The 18,421-nt window shown below is 38.0% G+C and overlaps 3 protein-coding genes and 1 long non-coding RNA gene across 5 annotated transcripts in view; 3 read left to right on the forward strand and 1 right to left on the reverse strand.

Annotated features, from left to right (window-relative positions):
• Positions 1-18,421, forward strand: part of LOC115223874 (zinc finger protein 208-like) — a 162,734-nt gene that overhangs the window by 49,128 nt on the left and 95,185 nt on the right. The window lies entirely within an intron of this gene.
• On the forward strand, positions 1,408-2,992 carry LOC115224114 (zinc finger protein 2 homolog). The gene is made up of 2 exons (XM_036512932.1): positions 1,408-2,027; positions 2,280-2,992. Exons 1-2 carry the CDS (start codon positions 1,577-1,579, stop codon positions 2,831-2,833), a joined length of 1,005 nt encoding a protein of 334 aa, XP_036368825.1. The 5' UTR covers positions 1,408-1,576; the 3' UTR covers positions 2,834-2,992.
• On the reverse strand, positions 1,961-12,238 carry LOC118767783. Its single transcript, XR_005003698.1, has 3 exons — positions 12,218-12,238; positions 11,889-11,965; positions 1,961-2,005 (listed from the first exon to the last, which is right to left on the reverse strand). It is a non-coding gene; the product is annotated as an uncharacterized LOC118767783 (long non-coding RNA).
• The window catches only part of LOC115224116 (zinc finger protein OZF-like), a 41,492-nt gene continuing 30,618 nt past the window's right edge, over positions 7,548-18,421 (forward strand). The window contains exons 1-2 of one of the 2 annotated variants that reach the window (XM_036512919.1): positions 7,548-7,671; positions 11,341-12,362. In XM_036512919.1, coding sequence (XP_036368812.1) covers positions 11,625-12,362 — 738 coding nt within the window. In that variant the 5' untranslated portion in view covers positions 7,548-7,671; positions 11,341-11,624. The remainder of the gene's footprint in view (positions 7,672-11,340; positions 12,363-18,421) is intronic. The other variant, XM_036512920.1, reaches the window with a different exon arrangement.

Consider the following 18,421-nt stretch of genomic DNA (forward strand, 5'->3'; position numbering starts at 1 on the left):
TGTGGTAAGATAGAAAGAGACGGAGCTCCGTAAACGTTGTTAAACCATTTATTAAACCTCGAGCGAACAATGGAATATTTGCTGAGGTAAATTAAGCGAAAAAGAAACTACACAAAACGATTTACTGTTTACGTCTCGAAACGGTAAGTTGAGCAACATTCGTTTTGATACTGAAATTTTTATATATAATAAAACGTCAGTCAGGCTGAGAGAGGGCACTGAAGCAACAAAGGGAGTGGGTGAGGCTGAATGCAGACGAATCTGTAGTTTGCGGTTTCGCTCTGCAGTCGAATTTTCTTTTATTATTGTAAATTACATATAATTTATCAATCCCCGCACCTTATATATATATATATATATATTATATATATATATATATACATACATACATACATACATACTTAATAATTAGGGTTCAGCAAAGATTTGCTTTACCACATACCGAAGTTTAGAAATAGCAGCCAAAAAACGTTAGCTATTTCGGTATGTGGTAAAGCAAATCTTTGCTGAACCCTAATTATTAAGTATTACCTAAGTTTACCATGAAATGGTCCTTTTTTCATGCCGAATTCTACTTGGTGAAATTATTGATTACTTCTTAATTAATTAATTTTACCCTTTGTTATTATATATATATATATATATATACCCACAAGGGGCTAAACACAGAGAGGACAGACAAATGGATTAAGTCGATTATATCGACCCCAGTGCGTAACTGGTATTTAATCGACCCCCAAAAGGATGAAAGGCAAAGTCGATCTTGGCGGAATTTGAACTCAGAACGCAACGGCAAATGAAATACCGCGAAGCATTTAGCGCGGCGTGCTAACGTTTCTGCCAGCTCGCCGCCTTCAAAATACATAAGCTTCTGATCATTTGTATCATGTAATTTAAATAACAACTTAAATGTAAAGTTCAATTGTTGAGGTAAAAGCTTATGTCACTTGTTTATTATTATAGAATTGTTGTCAAATTTCTCCCATTGAATCTCATCTCTACTTCTTCAATATCTTATACTATTTCCCTATCATTTCAGAGTGTCTGATGACATTGGCATTGAAGATATATCATCAATATTTATCGACATTTACAGACAGAAGGAAGATTTTATACAGGAGATCTACATTTTCGTTTCTATAAATTTATCTTCAAGTTTCTGAGAGTCATTCTTCTGAGTGAAACATTTTTCTTCATTGTATAGAACAGTGGTTTTCAACCAGGGTTCCGCCAGTACAGTTCAGGGGTTCCGCATGAAGTCACAAAACTGTTAAAATCGGCAGTAATTTTTAATTCTCCTGTGCAGACATGCGTGCATAAGACTATTAAATTATTGCACAGGGGTTCCTCGAGCCAGTGGAATGTTTCCTTGGGGTTCCGCTCCAGCAAAAAGTTTGAAAAGCACTTGTATAGAACATGTATGAAATGAATTTTGTATTGCAATTAAATTTGGACATACTTACAAAGCAGTTTGGTACCCATTATAATATTTGATGAAAATATTACAGCAGTAGTATTAAATAAATTCAGGAAAAAATATATATTATTGTTGTGAGATAAGAAATTTCATTGAAGAATGGATTCTCCTGAAGACTTGCCAAAGGAGGTGAGAAAATCACATCCCTGTGATATCTGTCAAAAGACATTTTCTCTAAAAAGTAGTCTTACTAATCATAAAATAATTCACTCAGGAGAGAAACCACATAACTGTGATATCTGTGGTAAATCTTTCCCACGGTTACAAACCTTAATGACTCATAAACGCATCCACTCTGGTGAAAAGCCTTATGAATGTGATATCTGTGGTAAATCATTCACTGTAAAAGGCACCTTAACTGAACATAGGCATATACATATGGGAAAGAAACCGCATAACTGTGATATCTGCAGTAAATCATTCTCTCGAATGCATAACTTGAATATTCACAAACGCATCCATACAGGGGAACGACCGCATAGATGTACTATCTGTGGTAACTCATTCTCTCTAAGAAGTCACTTAGCTCTTCATGTACGCACTCATACAGGTGAAAGACCATTTCACTGTGATATCTGTGGTAAATCTTTTTCTCAGAATCATAGCCTAACTCGCCACATACGTACTCATACAGGAGAGAAACCATATCAGTGTAACGTTTGTGGGGAATCATTCTCTGACAGAGGTAACTTAGCCAAACACAAATACATTCATACAGGAGAGAAATCATATCGCTGTGATATCTGTGGAAAATCATTCTTTCAAAAAGTTCATTTACTTTCTCACAAACGTATTCATACAGGAGAGAAGCCATATCACTGTGATGTTTGCGGTAAATCATTCTCTCATGGGAATGCCTTAAATACTCACAAACGTATTCACACAGGAGAGAAACCATATCAGTGTGACATCTGTGGTAAATCATTCAGTGGTGGTGGTCCATTAACTGTTCACAAACGAATTCATACAGGGGAAAAACCATATCAGTGTGATATTTGCAGTAAGCCATTCTCTAAAACAAGTCTTTTGATGGGACACAGAAGACGCATTCATACAAAGGAGAAACCATATCAGTGTGATATCTGTGGTAAATCATTCTCTGACAGAAGAGGTTTAACTGTTCACAAACGTATTCACACAGGAGAGGAGCCGTACCATTGCGGTACCTGTGGTAAATCGTTTTCTCAAAGTTCCGGCCTAATTAAGCATGTACGTATTCATACAGGTGAGAAGCCATATCACTGTAATATCTGTGGTAGGTCATTCTCTGGAAGTAGTTCCTTAACTACTCACAAATATAGTCACATGAGAAAGAAACCAAATCACTGCAACATCAGTAACAGATCAGTTAAATAAACACAAATACATTCATACAGGACAATAGCCGTGCCACCATGATGCCTGTTATAAATCCTTCTATCAAATCAGTCATTTGACTATTTTCTGATGTTTACGTACAGAAGAGAAAACCCTGTCAGAATGATATTTGTTGTAAATCTTACAAAATAGTGATATCATCATCATCATCATTTAACGTCTGTTTTCCATGCTAGCATGGGTTGGACTGTTCAACTGGGGTCTGGGAAGCCAGAAGGCTGCACCAGGCTCCAGTCTGATCTGGCAGTGTTTCTACAGCTGGATGCCCTTCCTAACACCAACCACTCCATGAGTGTAGTGGGTGCTTTTTACGTGCCACCAGCACGGGTGCCAGACGAGACTGGCAAACGACCACAATCAGATGGTGCTTTTTACGTGCCACTGGCACGGGGGCCAGACAAGGCTGGCAAACGGCCACGATCGGATGGTGCTTTTTATGGGCCACTGGCACGGAGGCCAGTCAGGGCGGTGCTGGCAACGACCACGTTCGAATGGTTCTCTTATGTGCCACCGGCACTGGTATCACAGCTACAATTTAGATATAAGTAAGCTTAATCACATAGAGGCAGGAGAAAAACCATATCACTGTAATATCTGTATCGTATCATTCTGTGTTAGAAGTGCTGTAACTACTCACAAATGCATTGATACAGGAAGAAAACCATATGAATAATTACGTTTATATATTTGTTTTGCAAGATTTTTGATGTGAAATCGTGTGTTGAAACATGTATTTAGGAATGGTCATTTTGCCAGTTTAGCCAATAAAAACACACGCACTATATATTTGGTGTTACTTTGCTTCAGTGTTATTCATTTTTTACGACCGTTAGTAAGGAAAGACACACAAATAAGAAAGAAGAAAGCAAAGAACCACTGATGAGGTCACAGGAGTGTGACGAAAGAACTCTGGCCAAAATAAGATTAAGATTAATGTAAAAAATGTATAACGCTGAAGCAAAGTAACACCAAATATATAGTGCGTGTGTTTTTATTGGCTAAACTGGCAACATGACCATTCCTAAATACAACAACATATGAATAATGCCTGTGGAAAACCATTTTCTGAAAGTAACCATTTCAAAGGAAAGTTTTATCACAGCAATATCCATGACAAATCATTCTCTGTAACAAACGATTCATATTGGAATGTACACTCTGAACTAAGTGGCAAATAAACAGAAACATCAGCACTCTAATGATGTCAGAGGCATGACAACCTCTCTTGTGCTGGCTGCACACTAAAATATATCTTGTACAATGTGAAATTGATGCTGACAAATCTATATATATAAAACTCAACTTGTGTGTATCTGTGTGTTTAACTTTTTGATCTACCAAGTTTCATTATTAAGGATGGAAAGTAATGTGTAGCAAATCTATATATATAAAGCTGAAGTTGTCTGTGTATGGCATGTTTGGTAGCCTTCAACTAACACTATCTCCTTCGAGACCCTGCAGCGCAAGTTGACCAAAATTGAGAGTATGATAGAAGAAGGCTTGCTCTTCATTCTGTAGAAGATAAAATTCAAATCGGACCATGTTAACACCAAAAATTATTTATATCAAAAAGGTGCTTTTTTTCTATGAAAATCCCTATTTGTTACAATTTTTGACTGCTGTGTCACCATTTTTCGGTGTATTTCAACTGGAAAAATGTTCACTTGAAGAGAATAACAAGTTGCATAATGCAAACTTTTTATTTAAAAAAAATTCCAATTCTAAAGGGTCGAAAAAAACCCAAGCAACACCGGGTGATACTGCTAGTACTACAATAAAATGGAAATTAGAAATGAAGTACTTTTCTTGACTCATCTAAGACATGGAATAGAACTTTTCTGCTTGCTATGGAAGTAATAATAAATTCATTAAATATATTGCATTGTATTGGTTATTAATTAATTAGGGATTATGAAAAGGAATTGTGTTTTAGCAGGACCGAATTGTTGTTCATTTTTTGTTTGCCTATTTTATTGCATTTGATGAAATTTTAGATAACTTGTTTTAATTATCCTTCGCCTTGCAATTGGATTCCTTCTGTGTTTTGCACATATGCTTACTCCAACTTAAATAGAGTTAACACATTCAGCTTCTGGTCAGCTCTAATTGAGAAAAAGAATAAGATGAAGTGTAGGCCAGTTTTTTCCAAACTGAAATTTAGAAAAGGTGCAGGTGTGGCTGTGTGGTAAGTAGCTTGCTTACCAACCACATGGTTCCAGGTTCAGTCCCACTGCGTGGCACCTTGGGCAAGTGTCTTCTACTATAGCCTCGGGCCGACTAAAGCCTTGTGAGTGGATTTGGTAGACGGAAACTGAAAGAAGCCTGTCGTATATATGTGTGTGTGTATGTTTGTGTTTGTCCCCCCAACATCGCTTGACAACCGATGCTGGTGTGTTTGCATCCCCATATGTGTTCATTTTCAGTCTGTATGAATGTGCTGTTTACACACACACTCAAGCATACGATTATATATATATTGGGTCGTCCTATAAACAATGTGTTTTTTTTTATACTTCCTTTATTTTCCAAATTACAATAAACAGAATTCTTTTAATCTAAAATATACTCTCCTTCATTTTCTACAATGCCTTTCCACCTCTCTAGTAGACTTGCAGGGCCCCTCTTCTAAAATTCACTTGTCCGTGATGATAAATACTCCTCCAGTACTGTTCTGACCCCATCTACAGAATTCATATATTTTCCGTTCAAATGATTTCGAAAAGGTCACACATGTCATTCCACAGCTTTGAGGTGAATTGTGGACCCTGATCGGATGAGATGCTATCTGGGACACCGAAACAGGTGACCCAGTTTGTGATGAAACCTCGGCCGACTTCTTGTGTTTCTGTGCTGCGGAGGGGGATAGCTTCAGGCAAACGGGTGCAGCGGTCTATCAAGGTCAGTAGAAATGAGCAACCCTGTGAAGGTGGTAGGGGGCTGAATCGGGCCTGAGGTGGTTCATTGTTGCCAAGGGGTACTTTGGTGTGTTGATGGATCTTGGCTTGTTGACATGAGATGAAGGACCTGGTCCAGTCCCCAATTTGCTTGGTCATACCATGCCAGATAAATTTGCTTGACAGCAGCCGCCGTGTGGCTTTTGTACCTGGGTGGAAAAGTCTGTGGATGATGTGGAAAACTTTATTGCGCCAGGCTGATGGGACGATCGGTCATGGCTTGCCAGTGGATACATCACACAGTAGTGTTGTGCCGTTAGAGCCAAAGTAGTGTACATCCTGCAAAGAAAGTAATGTGATGGCAGAGTGGTAGGCCCTGATCTCATCATCTGTCTGTTGGTTTGCAGCCATAGCTTCGTAATCCAAGCCTTCCGTTATTGGTGCTAGGTAGGTATGAGAGTGGATAGGAGCACAAGAGAGTACATCAGCAACTGGGTTGGATGTCTGAGTTGTACTCAGAAATTGCCAATAGATGTCATTGTTGGAGTACAGACCAAGGCTCAGAGAGCTTGCTCAAAGCAAAGGTGAGTGGTTTGTGATCCGTGAATACTGTAAATGGGCAGCTTTCAAGGAAATACCAAAAGTAGTGGACAGCCAGTAGATCCCTGTCGAAAGCACTGTATTTCTGTTCAGGGGATCGTAGTTGTCCACTGAAGAAGGCAAGTGGTCGCCTCTGACTGTTGATATATTAGTCCAAAACGCCCCCAATAGCTGTGTCGGATGCATCAACTGTGAGTGCAGTCCGAGCTGACATGCGAGGATGTGACAGCATGGTTGCTTGGGCCAGGGCTTGTTTTGTGTATTCGAAGGCTGAAGTCATTTTACTATCCCATTCCACCTGTCTTTTTGAATCCTCTTTTGATAGTGCTTTATATAGGAGTCTCTTCACTTTTGCTGTAGAAGGGATGAAGCAATGGTAAAAGTTTACTATGCCCACGAAATGATGTATGTGCATTTATAAAAATAAGGAATGATTGTCATACTTTTGAACAGTGGTTATCCAACTTTCGTCAATGAGCATCTTCCATTGAAAAATAGCACTCACAGCATGTTTGACAATAACATTAGACGATAGAGGCAGGGAAAAAACGGTAATTATTTGATGAAACCGAAACTAATTTTGTCCACTGGTTTCTTAGCATTTCTACCTACGACTAATGTGTTTTATTCATATTCTAAAAATCAGAGAGAAGTCTTTTTGAAAATGTTTATAAAACTCTGATGGAAACATCCCGTACCCCGACTGGGAGCTGACATCTCCAACTGGACATTACCATTCAGGTTATAATATTTGACATCTGGCAGAGACGGTAGGGCGCCGGGCGAAATGCTTAGCGGTATTTCGTCTGCCGCCACGTTCTGAGTTCAAATTCCGCCGAGGTCGACTTTTCCTTTCATCCTTTCGGGGTCGACTAAATAAGTACCAGTTACGCACTGGGGTCGATATAATCGAGTTAATCCGTTTGTCTGTCCTTGTTTGTCTCCTCTGTGTTTAGCCCCTTGTGGGTAGTAAAGAAATAGAAATAGGTATTTCGTCTGCAGTTACGTTCTGAGTTCAGATTCCGCCGAGGTCGACTTTGCCTTTCATCCTTTCAGGGTCGATAAATTAAGTACCAGTTGTGTACTGAGGTCGATCTAATCGTCTGGCCGGCCCCCTCCCCCAAAATTTCGGGCCTTGTGCTTAGAGCAGAAAAGAACATTTGACATCGAAAGTTCGGCTGGAAAGATAGAGCCAGCTTCACTTGTTTGTTCATGGTGATAAGTTAGGATTCTATGGAAGAAATTAGACGATATTTGAATATTGGATGCTGACGGTTCGGGCGCATCTCAGATGTAACTGAGTTGGACGGCCGACACTGAGAGGTAGGTGGATTGCTCCTTATTCCTCATATTACAGTTCCCCATACCACAGTATATTCAAAATAATGCTTGATGCTATGTATTCTACAAATACCCTCCTCCACCAATTTCTGTTTATAATTAAGAATTATTGGAAAGTCTGGGAGTCGTTGCTGGATTTATCCAGTTATTTTAAAAACGTATGTAAAATATAATTCATTTTAATAACATGCTTCAGTATACCTATGCTTGTTTGTTTGTAAATGCTTTTTTTCTTACACACATACACACACACACACAGTTGATGAGAGAGAAGGACCACCTTTCCATAAAATTTGTTTATGGGTAGAAAAATATTGAAAAACATGAATACACGTCAAAGTGACAAAGAATTGAGGACGGTATCAGGAAGATCGTAGGATGCACTAGAAACAACAGCTAAATCTCCTTTAAAAGGTCAGTTTATATTGACCGAAATTTCTTCATAATTTGTGTCATTTGAACGGTATTTCTATAAAATTTCATCAATATATATATCCATTTTCCTGAAAGTTATGAGGGAAAAATCGAATCTTGTGAATTTTCCTAAAGTCTCCCCTTCCGCATTCGTTTGCGCAATTTTTTTCTTTTTTCATATTCGTTCTCTATACACTTTTTTGCACTAAGTAGGCTGGGTTTTTTTTTTTCGTTAGGGTATTAAACTTTATATCGACCCTTTAAATCACACACCTTTTCGTCTGAAATTATTTTCAAAACTTTTTTTGTTTTTATCGAAAAGACTTCTCCCATTGTTTTTAAGTAGTACAAAAAAAACGGCAATTTGCCACATCTATAACGATACAGCTTCTCTCACTTATCAATAGGTACATGGGTAATAAAACTACATCATTCAGAGAATATTATTTCTTTCCAATATGAATACATTTACTAGCATTTAGGTTTCCATTTTGAGAAATTTTAAAAACTTATTTCTTCATTCACCTTTCTTTTCAACGTTCATAATGTTCCTCACGAAACTCGTAGCATCGATGAAGGGAAATTTAATTTGATTGGAAGTTTTATCAGTCATGATTGATTCAGGGGCCAAAACGGCAATTAGTCACAAGAAGAGAGCAAGACACGTTTCTATCTGTCACACTATGACTTTACATCATTTGGCACAAGATCATCTCCTCCAATGTCCCATCCCCTCTCAAAAGATTTTTGTTTTGCAAGTTACTTGATGGCCCTACGTGGGCTGGTGCCATGTAAAAAGCATCCAGCCCACACTGTAGACTGGTTTGTGTTAGGAAGAGCATCCAGCTGTAAAAAAAAACCATACCACACCTGACCTCACCTGTGCTGGTGCCCTATAAAAAGCACTCAGTCCATTCTCTGAAGTGGTTGGTGTTAGGAAGGGCATCTAGCCATAAAAACCATGTCAAAACAGATATCATCATCATCATTGTTTGACCGTGGTCGAGACAATGGAATTTACCATGCTACAGCAGACTTCACAGTCCATCATAGCATTACGGAGGTCCTGTTGCTGGATGGCTGTATCCCTGGAGATTACATCAGGGTAGGAGAGTGTGCGCCCTCTGGTGTTGTGAGTAGAAAGGGTATGGCCTGGTCAGCCTGTAATGACATGCATAAGATCTGGTCATCAAATCTAAGTAGAGACTTCAAACTTGAAATCTTCAAAGCCACAGTCGAACCAATTCTACTATATGGCTCAGAAACCTGGACGTTATCAAAGAAGCTTGAGAGGCGGTTGGATGGAACCTACAATCGCCTCCTTATGAGAGTTCAAAATCTCTCGTGGAAGCGCCATCCAACCAAAATGCAAATATATGGGAAACTACCACCTGTGTCATCTCTTGTGAAAGGTAGGAGAGTCCAGTTTGCTGGACATTGTTGTAGAGCTGAAAATGAGGTAATTTCTACTCTTCTCCTCTGGAAGCCATCTACTCGCAACAAAACAGACAGTGAATCCTGGTGCTGTCCTCTGGTTTGCCAGCTCTTGTCAACCATCCAACCCATGCCAGCATAGAAAGCAGATGTTAAATGATGATATGTGTGTGTGTGTGTGAAGGCGACTTCAGAAATGCTCTTGTTAAAGTGTTAGAAAGTAGCAGCATCACAAGTATTAGAGTCACTACCAGGGAGAATATCCCTGCTGTGTGCAATGGCATGTGAACAATGTACTCCTGTTGATTTTATAATGGATTCAATTCCAAATTCTAAGAACAGTAGTCCACTCCGTAATGTGATTGGTGTTAGGGCATCCAGCTGTAAAAAGGCCTGTCAAAACAGAGTGAAGCCTGGTGCAGTCTCCTGTCTAGCCACCCCCTGTCAAACTGTTCAACCCATGCCAGCATGGAAAACAGGTGTTAAATGACGATGATGATGATTACTGAATATGAGATTCACCTGAAGACATCATGAATGACCAAAGACCTTCATCCAAGTATAATGTATAATAATTATTGTTTAACCCTTTCATTACCAACCTGGCTGAAACCGACTCTGGTTCTGAGTACAAATGTCTTGTTTTCATACATTTTGAATTAAAATCTTCCACCAAACCTTACTCACAATTTATCTTCTTAACATTATCTGAATGACAACTAAGTTATTTTACTAAATTCTTTGTTACATTTAAAGTAATTGAAAGAAACACAGAGCATCTCAAAGTAAAGACAGTAATGAAAGGGTTAATATATGTAACGTTACAGTCTGAAGATGTATGGGTAGTCTCTCTCTCTTTTACTTGTTTCAGTCATTTGACTGCGGCCATGCTGCAGCACCGCCTTTAGTCGAGCAAATCGACCCCGGGACTTATTCTTTGTAAGCCCAGTACTTATTCTATCGGTCTCTTTTGCCGAACTGCTAAGTGACAGGGACGTAAACACACCAGCATCAGTTGTCAAGTAATGCTAGAGAGACAAACACAGACAAACATATACACACACACATATATACGACAGGCTTCTTTCAGTTTCCGTCTACCAAATCCACTCACAAGGCTTTGGTCGGCCCGAGGCTATAGCAGAAGACATTTGCCCAAGATGCCACGCAGTGGGACTGAACCCGGAACCATGTGGTTGGTTAGCAAGCTACTTACCACACAGCCCCTCCTGCGCCTGTGAGTAAATTTTGCACAACTTTGTATAATGTAATTTAAATGACAAATAAAAATATATGGATCAGTTTTTGAGGTAAAAGAATATATCGATAGTTCAACAATATACAATTCTAGTAGAATTTTACTATTGAATCTCTACTTTTTATTTCGTTTGGATTTGGTTTGCAAGATTCTTTATGTGAGTTCATGTGTTGAAGCATATTCTGTTGTGTCTGGGGAGAGTCATTTTCTTTTTGTGCCTTATAATTTAACACACTCACTGGTAAAATTTCAATAAAAATAAGAAATAAGTGGAAATTTTACCGGTGAGTGTGTTAACCCTTTAGTGTTTGCATTATTCTGCCAAAATTAATGCTTTTTTTATCCACATTGTTTTGAACTAATCATGCATTATCTTGTAGCTAGTTTGAACATAAAACAGGGAGAATATTTTTGGCCGGATATGGCCAGTTTAAAAACTAAAGGGTTAAATCATAAGGCACAAAAAGAAAATGACTCTCCCCAGACACAACAGACTCTACTTTTAATTATCTTTAATATCTTAAACTATTTCTCTATCATTTCAGGATATGAGGGACATTGCCATGAAGGATATATAATCAATATATATCGTCATTCACAGAGAAGAGGAAGATTTTATACAGATGAACTACAACTCTTGTTCCTATAAATTTCTCCATGTGTAACTGAAAGTTAGTTCTTCTGAGTGAGACATTCTTCTTCATTGCATAAAATGTGTATGAGATGGTTTTGTATTCTGCTTAAATTTTGACTGATTTACAAAGTAGTTTGCTACCGCTTGCTGATAACAACAGAGATAACATTTGAAGTAAAAAAAAATCTAAGAACAATGGATCTTTCTGAAGAATTGCCAAAGGAGGTGAGAAGATCAGCATATCGCTGTGATATCTGTCAACGAACATTTTCTCTAAAAAGTAGACTTACCAACCATAAATGTGTACCCACAGAGGAGAAAACATACAACTGTGATACCTGTGGTAAATCATTCTCTCGACTGGATCACTTATGTACACACAAACGCTTACATACAGGAGAAAGGCCATATACCTGTAATATCTGTGGTAATTCATTCTCTGTAGCAAGTCACCTAAACAGTCATAAACGTACTCATACAGGTGAAAAACCATATCATTGTGATATCTGTGGTAAATCATTCTCTCAGACTAATGGCTTAACTAGCCACATACGTACTCATACAGGTGAGAAACCATATCAGTGTAACATTTGTGGGGAATCTTTCTCTGAAAGGGGTAACTTGGCTAAACACAAAAATATTCATACAGGTGAGAAGTCTTATCATTGTGACATCTGTGGCAAATCATTCTTTCAAAAAGTACATTTGAATTCTCACAGACGTACTCATACAGGTGAGAGACCGTATCACTGTGACGTTTGCGGTACTTCATTCATTTATGCTGATACATTAACTAAACACAAACGTACTCACACGGGAGAAAAGCCGTATTGCTGTGATACTTGCGGTAAATCCTTCATTGAAGGAGGTTCATTAACTGTTCACAGACGTATTCATACAGGTGAGAAGCCATATCCATGTGATATCTGCGGCATATCATTCTGCCGAACCAGTCAGTTAACAGTACATAAAAGACGCATTCATACAGGGGAGAAATCATATCACTGCAACAACCTGTGGGAGATCATTCACAAGTAGAAGGTCCTTAACTGCTCATAAACGGAATCATTCAAATGAGAAACCATATAATTGATATCTTCAATGGAGCAAGTCATTTATTGATACAGATGAGACACATTCATACAAAAGAAAAATCATGTGATTACAATATATCTGGTAAATCTTTCACTGATGGAAGTACATTAACTGATCAAAAATGTATTCATACAGGTCTGAAGCCATATAGTGTTATCATCATCATTTAGTGTTTTTTTTCCAGGCTAGCACGGGTAAGACTATTTGACTAGAGCTGGTAAGTTGTTGAGCTGCACCAGACTCCTGTCTGTTGTGTGTATAGTAAATTGGTCTGGCCTAATTCAGCTGATACATTTTCATACAGGTGAGAAACCATACTACTGTAATATCTTTGGTGAATGACTATGAAAGGTGTTATTTAACTAAAGACAAATACACTCTCACAGGAGAGAACTTATATTACTGGGATGTTGTGGTACACTATTCTCTTAAACAAGTTATATAACTATTCACAGGTGTATCTATACAAGAGAAGAAACCATTCAGTGTGATATTTGTGTTAAATCTCTCTTCTAAAATAGTGATGCAATTAAGCACAAACTTATACAGGGGGAATAATCTGACATCTGTGGTAAATTGCTCTGCTTTTATTACTCACAAATGCATTCAGACAGAAGTAAAAATTATAATACTGTGATATCGGTAGTAAATCATTTTATCAAAATAGTCATTTAACCAAACACAAATGTATTCAATCCAATGAAAATCTGTACCACATATCTGAGATATCAGTATTCTTATGTGGCCAAGGACATGACAGCCTCTGTAGTGCTGGCTCTACACCAAAATACATCCAGTACACTTTCAAAGAGACAGTGATATGTAGGGAAGTATTCCCCAAAATGGCGCATAGAATTCAAATGTTTTTCCTCATCCATGAAACATGGAATAGAGCCTAATGTCAATTTGTTTCGTTTTTCTTTTCTGGTATTAATAATTCTCCGTTAATTATAAATATTGTTTTGCATCGGTTACTAATTCATGCAGTGTTATGAGAATGAATTGAGTTTCAGATTAATCATTTTGTCCATGTTATACTTTGCAATCTGATTCATTCTGAGTTTTGCTCATTCACTAAAAATATGCTTATTTCAACATAAATGCAAGTTAGAAAAATATAGGATCATAACTTACAGCTATTTTCAAAATCAAATTTCAATTCAAAGGTAAAGTTTTTTGCTGCATTTTATTCCAGCATAAAATATAACTTATTACAATATAATTGATTCAAGATAAATTCTGTTTTTGAGAATAATACAGTTTAGGATAATTAAAAATCATTGCTGTTGACAGAGATCTTAACTTAAAATGCGTGCTGCTTCACCTTCTGGTATTTAAGCCATCTACCTCAGAAAATTAAAGTATTTGTATGTTTTATTAATATAGTTATCCCTAGGATGAATCATGTCTCACCAAGGGATCATAGTGTTTATAGCCTTGTTAAGTATCCCAATACCCGGGATTAAAGTTTTGTCATATGCTGACATTGAAAATTAAAATAGACTCAAATGTCTTTAAATGATGAAACCAGTAGCCCGATTGTGTTGAGTGAATTACTTGTCAACTTCTCCATGAATGTGCATTTTGATCAGCTGCTCTGTGCTTTTTAATACCTGGAATAAAAAACATCTCTTGGAACACAGGTAGTTCTTGTGAGGAAAAGCATCTGTCCAGTCCAATCAAGTATGGGAAAACAAACATTAAATATAATGATTGAAGAAATAATTTTGGTCAATAGACGTGTCTTTTCTCATAGTGATGTCTGAGTATAAAACGGAGAGATACAGGCAGCAAAATAAGAGTTGGCAAGGAGTTCTGGGAAGAAATTAGGGTGCTAATAGGTGTAATTCACAGTTTGGTTCTGGGTTTGATATTATCTATTATGATTCTTGCAGTCATATCAGGAATTTAAGACCATATATATGCTGCAAACATAGTCCTTATAGCAGAGATTAGGGAGGTATTTGGATAAGCAATTCCAAATGTGAAAGTGTGGTGGTGGTGGTGAAAAGCAAAGTCGACCTTGACAGAATTTGAACTCAGAACGTAGTGGCAGACGAAATGCCACTAAGCATTTCACCCGGTGTGCTAACGATTCTGCCAGCTCACCACCGGAAGGCTTATAACACCATTGCGAACCTTGGTTATAATCAGTGTCAATCACTCAGTTAATTTTGTCGATCCTATTTCTCATGCTTCAACCAATCATGTAGAGGGAATGTAGAACAGGGCCAAAAGACAGAATAAAAGAGAAATTGGAACAGCAAGGACATGTCTTAATAGTTATTTAGTTGAATTCATGTGGTGATATCACTTTAATGATGATCCGTTCCAGAATCTTTTGAATGGTATGTGAAATGTTTATAATCTATAATTTTCGGATTTTTCGGTTTGAACGGCAGTTTTTTCTAGCGGTGTCATATGAAATTGTCACCCATAATTATGACCCTAGTATCGATCTATTGCATTTCAATCTGTTTTAGGGTTAGGGGTGGGGGGAAGGATAGTTTTTTTCTTCACAAATGTAAATAAACCCTATCTGTTTCTTAAACGAGGGACATATTCATACAGCACAGAATGTTTTCACCTCAATAGACGTCAGTGATTGGTTGAAATTGCAGAAATTAAAGAAAAAAACAACAAATATCTTACAAACTATAGAATTTTCTCAATAAAGCCAAGAGAAAAAGATGTTTTATAAACACATTCTACCAGTATACGAAGTTTAAAAGTGTTTAGTTACGTGGAAATTATTTTAAAAAACTGCCGGTCAAACCGAAAAGACCTCTAACCCTAAAACAGATTGAAATGCAATAGATCGATACTAGGGTCATAATTATGGGTGACAATTTCATATGACACCGCTAGAAAAAACTGCCGTTCAAACCGAAAAGATCCCAGCTTAGAAAAGTAGGTTAAACTAAAGCGTTACGCCATTCAAAGAATCAAAAAAAAAAATATGTGTAATAGGTGTAAAACAACTTCCTATGAACGAATATGAAAAAAAAAATGCCCGCACGAGAAAGGGGGTGGGGGAGATGCCTCGGAAAATTCACATCGGGAATTTCCGAAAGCGTCTGAGGGATTGACCCGGGCACCAAAACAAAAAAAAATAGTGTAATATGTGTAAAACAACTTGCTCTAAACGAATATGATAAAAAAAATGCGCGCTCGCGAAAGGGGGGTGGGGGAGAGGGTTCGGAAATTTCACATCTTCAGTCCACGGCCTTTAAACTAAGAAAAAATTGTGTAATTGGTGTAAAACTACTTGTTCTAAACGAGGATCAAGAACACACACTCACACATGAATCATAAACTCCGTATTTTTGTACATATTTCGCAAAAAAAAATAATAAATAAAGAGAAGAAATTTTGGAAAAAGTGAAGAAATGTTGGATCTCCGCCATGTGAATCAAAATACGTGTCAGAAACATCTTGAAATACTACAGAAATTATGTTACGAAAATGATAATGTATACATACCTCTTTGAGTGGTCCATCGACAGTGTTGATAAAGAAATGAGATGGGTTGCGTTTGGAGGAAAAAATTATCTCGGGCCAGGATAAAGACTTGCTGCTACCAATAAGAATACGTGTATTCTCTTGGCAGCAGGTTTAATGCTGTCCATAAAAAGGAACTTGGCGATGTATTGTTTTAAGTAACAAGCACGAATGTCTGGGCGAACAACTGATCTCTTAACTGACCCCCACAATCTCTCTATCGTCTGTGTGTGCACCGACGCGTTTGTCGGATCAACAAAGTTTTCACTGTGGTTGATGCGGAAGTGGGTATACCCGAGATTTCCAAGAGAGTTATACGCAGCCCAAGAATCGCTATATACTACCGACCCTTGGCGTATATATCGGGTAATTAAGGGGATCAGTGTGGCGGCATCTCGCCTTTCCTCTTCACCACACTCAGATGAAAGAGGTATCAAAACTTTTTTTTTGCCTATTCACTCTATCCCACCGAAAAGCCAGATAGTTTTTGTGAGTCTTCCACGATTGTATTTCCTCCTTACAATAACTGTTTCATCGATCTCTACTTCAACTCCTGGTCCACCGATTTAGTCCCGGTAATTCTCTATCCAATGCTGACAAACCTCGGAGCAGAAGGATCGCCAATCAATTGAGGTCGGATACGAAATGTTCAAATTTTCCACGACTAATGCATGCGACCAACAGTCTGTAAGGAAGTAATTCACAAATAACAGGATTTTACAGGGTGGTAGCTGATTCCGCTCCAAAAATGTGTTGCTGTATAGGGATATTGAATATCCACATTGCGTTGGCCTTTGCCTTCGACGGCGAACAGTCCTTCCACATCGGAAGATGTTTGTATTTTCGCGCAATGTACATGGTAAATTGCATCTAGGGCAGTCAACTGTGTTGGGAATGATATTATGTTTTCGAAAGAAATCTCATGCCTCACTGTCATTAGTAAATCGCGAATCCCATCCTGTAATGTTAATTCACATGAATTGCAAAGTGCCATTCTCTATCATACAACTTAACGCTTGTGTATCTACGACTGAAATGAATAAGAACTTGTTCTGTACCAAGGAGCGGGAAATCCTCCACACCAGAAGATGGGATGAGTAAACACTGGTCAATGAAAGGTCAGTCTTGTCTAAGGACAGTTGTTTACAAGACGATTGTTGGTACCAAGTTATAGGCCCCTAAGGACAGTGTCCTTAAGGACATTTGATAAGGCATTTCTTGGGCTGCGTATAACTCTCTTGGAAATCTCGGGTATACCCACTTCCGCATCAACCACAGTGAAAACTTTGTTGATCCGACAAACGCGTCGGTGCACACACAGACGATAGAGAGATTGTGGGGGTCAGTTAAGAGATCAGTTGTTCGCCCAGGCATTCGTGCCTGTTACTTAAAACAATACATCGCCAAGTTCCTTTTTATGGACAGCATTAAACCTGCTGCCAAGAGAATACACGTATTCTTATTGGTAGCAGCAAGTCTTTATCCTGGCCCGAGATAATTTTTTCCTCCAAACGCAACCCATCTCATTTCTTTATCATCACTGTCGATGGACCACTCAAAGAGGTATGTATACATTATCATTTTCGTAACATAATTTCTGTAGTATTTCAAGATGTTTCTGACACGTATTTTGATTCACATGGCGGAGATCCAACATTTCTTCACTTTTTCCAGAATTTCTTCTCTTTATTTATTTTTTTTTTTGCGAAATATGTACAAAAATACAGAGTTTATGATTCATGTGTGAGTGTGTGTTCTTGATCCTCGTTTAGAACAAGTAGTTTTACACCAATTACACAATTTTTTCTTAGTTTAAAGGCCGTGGACTGAAGATGTGAAATTTCCGAACCCTCTCCCCCACCCCCCTTTCGCGAGCGCGCATTTTTTTAATCATATTCGTTTAGAGCAAGTTGTTTTACACATATTACACTATTTTTTTTTTTTGTTTTGGTGCCCGGGTCAGACGCTTTCGGAAATTCCCGATGTGAATTTTCCGAGGCATCTCCCCCACCCCTCTTTCGCGTGCGGGCATTTTTTTTTCATATTCGTTCATAGGAAGTTGTTTTACACCTATTTTTTTTTGATTCTTTGAATGGCGTAACGCTTTAGTTTAACCGAAAAGTATATTATTGTGCCAAATTAAGAAATTTTCGATAAACTTTAATTTTTTGAAATGCTGACAACCAAACAAACTGCATCCAGATTTTTAAGTAAAATAAAGTCTCTACTCGAAACATTCCAGGACCGCATTGGTCGGAGACTCTACCATTCCAGCTATTTTGTTAAGGTTCTTTCTACAGATATTCTATAGAACTTAAAGCCAGCACTGTCTTTTGCTACAACGTTTCGTATCGAGACGTCAGATATAAACAGACAATGTCATCGCAGGCAAAAGT

The sequence above is a fragment of the Octopus sinensis genome, linkage group LG24 (assembly GCF_006345805.1).
Source record: "Octopus sinensis linkage group LG24, ASM634580v1, whole genome shotgun sequence".
NCBI lineage: Eukaryota > Metazoa > Mollusca > Cephalopoda > Octopoda > Octopodidae > Octopus > Octopus sinensis.

Bases quoted from the DNA above. Each gene is read 5' to 3' on its own strand.
- LOC115224114 (XM_036512932.1), top strand. From the start codon at position 1,577: ATGGATTCTCCTGAAGACTTGCCAAAGGAGGTGAGAAAATCACATCCC. The intron at 2,028-2,279 runs GTGAAAGACCAT...GTATTCATACAG, and splicing joins TCATGTACGCACTCATACAG to GAGAGAAGCCATATCACTGT.